Source organism: Conger conger, chromosome 5 (assembly GCF_963514075.1).
Source record: "Conger conger chromosome 5, fConCon1.1, whole genome shotgun sequence".
Classification (NCBI taxonomy): domain Eukaryota; kingdom Metazoa; phylum Chordata; class Actinopteri; order Anguilliformes; family Congridae; genus Conger; species Conger conger.
In genome coordinates this window covers 3362870-3372869 of record NC_083764.1, presented here as the reverse complement: position 1 = coordinate 3372869, position 10000 = coordinate 3362870, and the positions used below count along the sequence as shown (strand labels likewise).

The 10000-nt window shown below is 52.5% G+C and overlaps 1 protein-coding gene across 1 annotated transcript in view; it reads right to left on the bottom strand.

Moving 5' to 3' along the window:
• Positions 1 to 10000, bottom strand: part of pinx1 (PIN2 (TERF1) interacting telomerase inhibitor 1) — a 25324-nt gene that overhangs the window by 7558 nt on the left and 7766 nt on the right. Inside the window, exon 6 of the mRNA XM_061241762.1 lies at positions 9329 to 9411. Coding sequence (XP_061097746.1) covers positions 9329 to 9411 — 83 coding nt within the window. The remainder of the gene's footprint in view (positions 1 to 9328; positions 9412 to 10000) is intronic.

Genomic DNA, 10000 nt, shown 5'->3' with positions numbered 1-10000 from the left:
CACACACACACACACACACACACACACACACACACACACACACACACACACACACTCACACACACACACACACACTCACTCACACACACACACACACACACACACACACTCACACACTCTCACACACACACACACACACACACACACACACACACACACACACACACACACACTCACACACACACACACACACACGTTTGTGTGCAGGTAGGACATGGCCAGCCAGTCCTGGTCTACTGACCACGGAGGACTTTAAATTCACTTCAGCCTAATGGCCAAACTTCAGTTCAGCACTGATTGTGCCGTATATTACACTCTACAGAGATCCCAATGCTAATGTGTTAATGTGTGAACAAACTACGGACTCACACACGTCCATATACTGCTACGTCTCATAGCAGAGAATGCCACTGTGACCTCACGCGTCAGAGAGCCAATCAGAGCGGATTAAAGGGGGCGTAACTGCAGAGCTGAAAGCAGCCCGGTGTGGATGGAAAAAGCGCCGTGCTCAGTACTTTGGGCACCCACACAAGAGCTCCAGCCCGTCTGCCAAATGTTGGGCCCGGGCGTGGGCGATGCCCCCCCCCTGCCCCCGCGCCCCAGGGCTGGGGAGCTCGGTGTGAGGAGAGTGGGAGTGGGAGAGGTCAGAGTGCCTTCCCCAGGTCCAATGGTCCATCAATCACTGGAGCCCATTACCATGCAGGGGGGCTCCTGCAGGAGGACCACGCCTCCCCGGGCTCAACTCGACCCGCAGCCCGCCCTCCCCGGGCCCGACCCCAGAACATACACCCGCTGCCTGCGCTGGACCAATCACCACACAGCCTCTGTCTGCGCTGGACCAATCACCACACAGCCTCTGTCTGCGCTGGACCAATCACCACACAGCCTCTGCTTGCGCTGGACCAATCACCACACAGCCTCTGTCTGCGCTGGACCAATCACCACACAGCCTCTGTCTGCGCTGGACCAATCACCACACAGCCTCTGTCTGCGCTGGACCAATCACCACACACCCTCTCTGGATTCTACCAATCACCGCAAACTATCTCTGGATTCTACCAATCACCACACAGCCTCTCTCTGGGCTTGACCAATCACCACAAACCATCTCTGTATTCTACCAATCACCACAAAGCCTCTCTCTGGGCTTGACCAATCACCACACGCCCACACACACACACACACACACACACACACACACACACACTTTTCTTTATTTAACATTTATACTGTAACTGCGTGTCTTTGAGGTGACGTTTGAAGGATCAGGGACATTCCATTTGCCAAAATCACGTTCTCGATTTCCCCGTCTTCACTTCCTTTTCGGGCCCCCCCGAGGGGCGGCGCTCGGAGCAGGAAAAGGAGCAGGAGGTGAAAAATAAGAGAATGGAAAGAGCCCCCGTCGTCTTTTCCTAACTCCTTTTCCCAACTTCCCACCTCCTGACTGGGCTCAGCCAATCAGCAAGCCCTCGTGACTGGGCTCAGCCAATCAGCAAGCTCTCGTCACTGGGCTCAGCCAATCAGCAAGCCCTCGTGACTGGGCTCAGCCAATCAGCAGGCCCTCGTGACTGGGCTCAGCCAATCAGCAGGCCCTCATGACTGGACTCAGCCAATCAGCAGGCCCTCATGACTGGACTCAGCCAATCAGCAGGCCCTCATGACTGGACTCAGCCAATCAGCAGGCCCACATGACTGGGCTCAGCCAATCAGCAGGCCCTCATGACTGGGCTCAGCCAATCAGCAGGCCCTCATGACTGGACTCAGCCAATCAGCAGGCCCTCATGACTGGGCTCAGCCAATCAGCAGGCCCTCATGACTGGACTCAGCCAATCAGCAGGCCCTCATGACTGGACTCAGCCAATCAGCAGGCCCTCATGACTGGACTCAGCCAATCAGAAGGTAATGCAGGGTGTGTGAAGGATCCTGACTCCCCTGCAGCTCAAGTGAGGTCATCACTACAGCTTTTACCATCAAAGTAGGGCTCAACCAATCAAAACATTAACCAGCTAATGCTTTCAACGACAACTCATTTCAGACCAGATGATGGACAGTAAGAAAGAGCACCGTTTCCACTGTAAACAGAGTGTTACAAATAAAAGCAGTGCGACACGTTTACTTGATAAAGGTGATAAAACATAAAACGATAAATAAAATTAAAAAAAGTTAAAATGCCCGATAGTATCATGCCATAGCTACCGTCAGCCCGCAAAACGTAAACGGGGACAAGCAAATTCCCAACGACCCAACTGTCCGCTGGACGGCCAGATTCAAACACCAACACAACGTCAAGGTTTCCAGGCCAACAGAACCTGAGACTCGGAGAACTTGAAACCCCGGAGCACATGAAACGTTGGAAGAGAAAAGCACGCAGGGCCAGTCTGAACTGCCTCAAACCGCCAGCTTAGGAAGGAAGGATTATTCATTTAATGAACAGGTTTAACGTTTCCTGATTAAAACGGTAAATGGTAAATGCCAGTATTTATAGAGCGCCTTTATCCAAAGCGCTGTACAATTAATGCTTCTCATTCACCCATTCATACACACACTCACACACCAACGGCGATTGGCTGCCATGCAAGGCAACAACCAGCTTGTCAGGAGCAATTGGGGGGTTAGGTGTCGAACTGGCAACCCTCCGACTGCCAGGCGACTGCTCTTACCTCCTGTGCCCATGTCACCCCAATAGCCTGCGGTTACCTTAACAATTAAAAAGGGAAAACAATTAACCAACAATGTTCTCAAACCAGTGAAGAGAGGGGGTTTGTAGAATAATGCCCCCCCGCCCCCCCCCCCCCCCCCCAACTTCAGTTGTTCCACCAAAATAAAGATTAATTAATCTGTGAAGAGAGAATAGCAGCACTGTACCATCAAAAACTTGAACCAATCACGGTGCTACAGGACAAAGAGCACAATCTCCGGATTGGTGGATGTCAGTGATTGATAGCTCATGACATCTCCACCGATGAAGCAGTAACACGGTTGAGCTCATGTTTAATTAATGTTGTTATTAGACTAACGTAGTCCTGTCAGGTGCCCCAGTTCTAATGGCCTGAGGCATTCTGGGACAGAGAGCGTGCGTTTGAAACAGACATCACCCATGGCAACAGCGTGTTGTTCCTTAACTGGTCAGACAGCAGGCCCAGAACGTGATCAATGACACTGACACACACACACACACACACACACACACACACACACACACACACACACACACACACATTAAACCAACACACACACACTAAACCAACACAGCACACACACACACATTAAATCAACACAAACACACACACACACACACACACACACACTAAACCAATACACCATACACACACACACACACACACACACACACTAAAACAACACAGCACACACAGCCACAGTAAACGAACGAACACACACACACACACACTAAACCAACACAGCACACACACACACACACACACACACACACACTAAACCAACACAGCACACACACACACACACACACACACACACACTAAACCAACACAGCACACACAGCCACAGTAAACGAACGAACGAACACACACACACACACAGCCACAGTAAACAAACACACACACACACACACACACACACAGCCACAGTAAACGAACACACACACACACACACACACACACACACACAGCCACAGTACACAGACACAGACACAGACACAGACACAGACACACACACACACACACACACACACACACACACACACACACACAGACAGACACACACACACACACACACACACAGGACTGTATTTGATAGGATGATTCATAATTTCGGTTTGGTCCCCATCTGTATGGTGTGTTAAAGTGTTAAAGGTCCATTAATGCCTTTTCAACATGGCCTTTAAATCCCCATTTCAGGTTAGGTGACAAACCTACTTGACAAACCAGCCTATTCCACCCTACCTGTCCATCACAGAGCACTGCCGACAGAGCCAAACGCTCGGCAACACGTTGCCATGACATCACTGCAGCGGTGGGCAACAAACTGTACACAAAACTCTCAACAAAACACAGTAACGCAAAAACTCAAAGGTGGGTACAGCCTGATGGGGGCTTGTGCTTATTGGGGTACAGCCTGATAAGGGTTTGTTGAGAGCAGCAGGGAGCAGCAGGCAGTGTGGAGAGCAGCAGGGTGTATGCAGAGCAGCAGAGAGCAGCAGGGAGCAGCAGAGAGCAGCAGAGAGCAGCAGGCAGTGTGCAGAGCAGCAGAGAGCAGCAGGCAGTGTGCAGAGTAGCAGGGAGTGTGGAGAGCAGCAGAGAGCAGCAGGGAGTGTGGAGAGCAGCAGAGAGCAGCAGGGAGTGTGCAGAGAGCAGCAGGCAGTGTGCAGAGTAGCAGGGAGTGTGGAGAGCAGCAGGGAGCAGCAGGGAGCAGCAGGCAGTGTGCAGAGCAGCAGAGAGCAGCAGAGAGCAGCAGGCAGTGTGCAGAGCAGCAGGAGGACAGGGGCTCATGCAGACGGCGGCTTTAAAAAAACGAGGAAGTGGCGCTGATGTATGAAGCGGCGGGGAGCCTATTTATCAGCGCGCGGCGCGCTCCCCACTCCGGTCCCCCATGTCAGCGGCCACGTCGTTCCCCCTTGACTGATTAATTAGCCAATCAGAGCCCATTTTTCACGGGCAGGCAGGCTGGTTTAGATCAGCTAATGCGGGTCTCTAACTGAGCCTCTTTAAGGCCTACTCGGCTGTTTCAGCCTGCCGGAGAGGCCGGCCGCGCCGAGGAGGAGATTAATCACACCCCCGCCCCCCCGCCCCCCCCCGGAGAGCCCCCCTCCCCCCGGAGGCTCCCTAACGAAACCCCCCGAGGCGGCGCGGCCCCCCCCCCCCCGTCTCCGCGGCGATAAGCAGGGAGCCCGGCCCTGCCAAGCGGCCTCGCTTAGCGGCGCGGCCCTTTGATTGGGCGCCGGCTCGTTTATCTTGCGCTGAGTAATTGCGCGGGCGGGGAAAAGAGCCGCCCGTGGGCGGGGTGATGGATCGGCACGGCAACGCTCGCCGACGGACAGCTGCTCCGGCCCCGCAGAGGAAACACACACACGCTCACTTTTATTAGCCTCAGCGTCGTCCTGTCGCCCCTGTTCTTCTGAGGGGCGAAACATAGCGCTCGTCTTCAGCGTCAGCGTCTGCGGGAGCAGCTAGCCGCACAGTTACAGACAACCTCGCTTAATGACTGATGAAATTAAAAAGTATGGACAACCCCCAGGGCGCTACAGACCGACCGGGCTGGAGTGAGCCTCACTGCGGCCCTGAAACACTCCTGGCTTCTCGGCACTTCTTCCATTTTGAGCCGCCAGAGAATACGCTCTTTCGCCCACATTTTGTCGCCTGACGTGTGCGAATCTCGACTGTGTGTTGACAGGTTTTGTTAGATAATAAATAAATAAATTATAAACATATGTTCACAAATGATCATCACTGACACACAACGGTGAGAGCTCGACACAAGCAAGTGACACCGTTCAAAGGAAGAAAACCACTGAAACAAAACTTAAACACTGCCAACATCAGACAAAACCTCCCCTCACAACCGAGTCAGACAAAAGCACAGCGTGCGTGAGCACGTCCGCTAATGAACACGCGGCGGGAAAGCCAAACGTCCGTCACCAAAAAGGGATAAAAATCTAAAACGTTCGCAGAAGAGGCCAACTCATTATTTTCATGGATATCCTGACAGCTGCTGCCTTGATGAGCAGAGCACTTAAACTAAGATTTATATTTAAGCTCCAGAATGCAGCTTATTAAAAACAACACGGGTAAATCAAAGGCAGGAACAATTCAAATCAATGAAGGACATGGATTCTGCTTTCTGAGTATTGGCGTGAGAGAGGGGGCAGTGTGTTCCAGGGCAGGTGCACAGGTGTGTCCGTACCGGAGAGATTCTGCCACAGCGGGGTTACCCCTGAAAGACCCTGTTCTCACACTCTGCCCTGTACCTGACAGTACACCTGCCCTGTACCTTACAGTATACTGTACCTTACAGAACACCTGCCCTGTACCTTACAGTACACCAGCCTGTACCTGACAGTACACCTGCCCTGTACCTTACAGTACACCAGCCTGTACCTGACAGTACACCTGCCCTGTACCTTACAGTACACCTGCCCTGTACCTTACAGTACACCAGCCTGTACCTTACAGTACACCTGCCCTGTACCTTACAGTACACCAGCCTGTACCTTACAGAACACCTGCCCTGTACCTGACAGTACACCAGCCTGTACCTTACAGAACACCTGCCCTGTACCTGACAGTACACCAGCCCTGTACCTTACAGTACACCAGCCCTGTACCTTACAGTACACCTGCCCTGTACCTTAGAGTACACCTGCCCTGTACCTTACAGTACACCAGCCTGTACCTTACAGTACACCTGCCCTGTACCTTACAGTACACCAGCCTGTACCTTACAGTACACCTGCCCTGTACCTTACAGTACACCTGCCCTGTACCTTACAGAACACCAGCCTGTACCTTACAGAACACTGTACCTTACAGTACACCTGCCCTGTACCTTACAGAACACGCGCCTGTACCTTACAGTACACCTGCCCTGTACCTTACAGTACACCTGCCTGCCTGAGTGCTAATCCAGCCACAGGTGTTGTCATAATGTGGAACCATATTCACGTATTCCACTGTGACAAAATGGAGTCAATCCGTGTCAGTTGAGTTTGTTTTCATCAAACAGGCAAGTTCAGAATTCCAGCTCATATTCCTCATAAGTTCCCCCATGATGCACCAGCCTGGAGTGAGCCCTGGCGTAAACACGGGCCCTCTCGCTCCCTCCCCAGCGGGGCGAGTGAGGGGTGACGTGGGCGGGGCCTGGGGCAGCAGGACTCCGGAGCGTTGTTACCGCGGTGATAGGCTCCAACAGGAAGCTCCCACACGCAGGAAGGAAGCCAAGGATGGGGGGGGGGGGAGAGGGGGGGGGAGTTTGGGAAGTTTCTGTAAAGGAAACACCCCCTCAGTTCTACCACCCACACACACCCACACACACACACACATACACGTACACACACGTACAAACACATACATACATGCACACACACAAACACACAGACGGACATGCACAAACACACACACAAACAGACGTGCACAGGGGGCAACATGTACAGAAACAAACGGAACCACATTCACCCAGAGACACAGACACACACGCACATGTACGGCCACAGACACATACAGACAAACGCATGTATGGAAACACTCACACACACATTCATACAGACAGACAGACACACGTACAGACGCAGTCTCACACAGTCACACACACACACACACACACACACACACACACAGCTGGTGCACAGAGGCCCTGAAACAGGCGCAGAGAGCTGCCACACAGGGATCTCCAGAGACGCCATTGTGATGGTGTTGGGTGTTTTCGATCTGCTCAATACCGCTCCTTCTGAAAAGGACAATGAGAGGCCGACCAAAAAACGATTTCAAAAAAAAAAATATTGCCTGCGTTTCCAATTTTAGCCGGCGTGGGACTGGAGCATTGTTGTGCAGGCTGGTCTGCTCTTCAGAGGAGAATATGGATCCAAACACAGAGGAGCCAGAGCCAGGGGGAGCAGAGAGGAAGAGAGGCCTTCAGCCAAAATCACACCTGCTACCGCACAACAGACCTGCTCAAACACACACTCACACAACACACACTAACAAACGCACAAACACAGCACAACAGACCTGCTCAAACACACACACACTCACACAACACACACTAACAAACACACAAACACAGCACAACAGACCTGCTCAAACACACACACACACACCAAGTGACTGCCTCACACACACAGAAACACACACACACACACACACACACTCACACACAAACACAACACAACAGACCTGCTCAAACACACTCACACAACACACACTAATAGAACACACACTCACACACACACAAACACAGCACAACAGACCTGCTCAAACACACACTAACACAACACACACACACACACACACCAAGTGACTGTCTCACACACACAGATACACACACACACACATACATACATACACACACTCAGACACACACCTTCTCACTCTCTCACTCTCTCCCTCTCTCACACACACACACCCAGCACTAACAGCCATACACACTGATGGAGAGATTCTAGATGAAGTGGAGCACAGTACTCCAGGTTCAGTACTATATACATAAAGCTACTATAGTAACACCATAATATCTGCGCCCATAATATTGCAACCTCCTAGCTTTCCCCCCCAAACCACTGGCACACAGAGGAATTAACTAGGGCTAGCAGGAGTGTAACTAATTCTGTAGTATTTCAGTCCCTCGGGAGCTGGTTTCCTCTGCCACTCACAGCGACACCTACAGGCGACTGGCAGAACTGCACCCCAGCAGTGGAAGGTGCAGCACACTTTAGCAAGGTCCCCCCCCTACCTCTGCACTTTGGGCTTAAGGGTTCTGGCCCCCAACTTTAGCAGCACAACTTTCTGGAGGAGTCAGGTTCAGACGGCAGGGAATTAGCGTGCTCGCGGCTAACCCCACCCGCAGGCCAAACGCACACCTGTAGCGTTCTGCCAGGACCCCTGACACCTTGATGTGGCCCTGCCGCTAATCCGCTAACGGGATTAGCGTGCTAGCGGTGCGCTAGCCTGCCCACGCACGCGACAGCGCGGATTAGGGCCGGGTCACATGACACCGCCGTCGTCGCGGGCAGCAGCCGGTTCTGATGACACAAGCGCTTCTGAGCGAAAGCTGGGAAAACGCCCTGCGGACACGAGCCCGAATAACCGCCAATTTCAGCCGCGAAGAAACACAGACGAGAAAAACAGCCAGGGACCAGCTCACTCTCTCGGCCCAGGAGGACCACAGATCACACAACACCTGTTCTTCAGAACCACCACTGGCCCCCAGTTCAATACACTTTACTGTACAGATGTGGCCTAAGGTACATGACTGGGACACGCAAGGTCGGTGGCTCTAATCCCGGTGTAGCCACAATAAGATCCGCACAGCCGTTGGGCCCTTGAGCAAGGCCCTTAACCCTGCATTGCTCCAGGGGAGGATCGTCTCCTGCTTAGTCAAATCAACTGTATGTCGCTCTGGATAAGAGTGTCTGTCAAAATGGCAATAATGTAAAGTAATAAGGGGCAGCCTATTTTAATTCATGAAGAGATACGAAATCGTCGGAGTGGAAGTCTGGAGACCGACTGTGAGAGGTGCAGACAGGGGGTTTGTCGCTGTGCAGAAGAGTGACTGATAAAGGAGTGTGAGGACCATGGTAAAGATGTCTGCAGGGTAACGGGGAGGGAGGGGGGCAGGGAGAGGGGGGGGCGGGGGGGCTCACCTCCTCCTGGTCCGTTCCACGCCGGGCTCTCTTCCCGAAGATGCAGGCCAGGTCTGTCTGACTGCGGCTGGACAGGTCCTTCCCTGAAACACACGGTCCGAGGGCCTTAAATCGCCATGGCGACCAAATCCCAAAACCTCACCTCCGTCACGGCCCATAATGCAACTGTGAAAAGTGCTTTTCTTTTCTGGGCTAACCCTGAAAAACATTTGCGGGGGCCACCCAGGACCAGGCTGAAAAACGAGGGTGGCTTTAGCGAGCTGCCCGAGGCAAGAGAGACAGGGGCAGATTTATCAACCCCAAATACCCCCCCCCCTGTCCCCCACCCACCCTGTCTGCGGCCGGACCCAACACAGGTGCTCCTTGAGAAAAATAACACAAACACCGCCATGAACCCAAAACATAAATAACATTTAACACCAATAACAGGCAAACTGCCCGCTTTCAATTGTAGTGCGTCTCTTCTGCGAAAGGACACGTGTGTTTTTTAAGTCTCGAATGTGTCGTTGAGTACGGTCCTATATGTTAAGTGAGTAACGTGTGTATGCAAGGTAATGTATATGCTAACGTGTAGGGTACAGTGGGTAAGGCGTAGTGTATAGGGTGTAGTGTACCAGGTAAGCATGTAGGGTTCAGGATGTATGTCAAGTAGGGTGTATGCAGGGTGTAGGG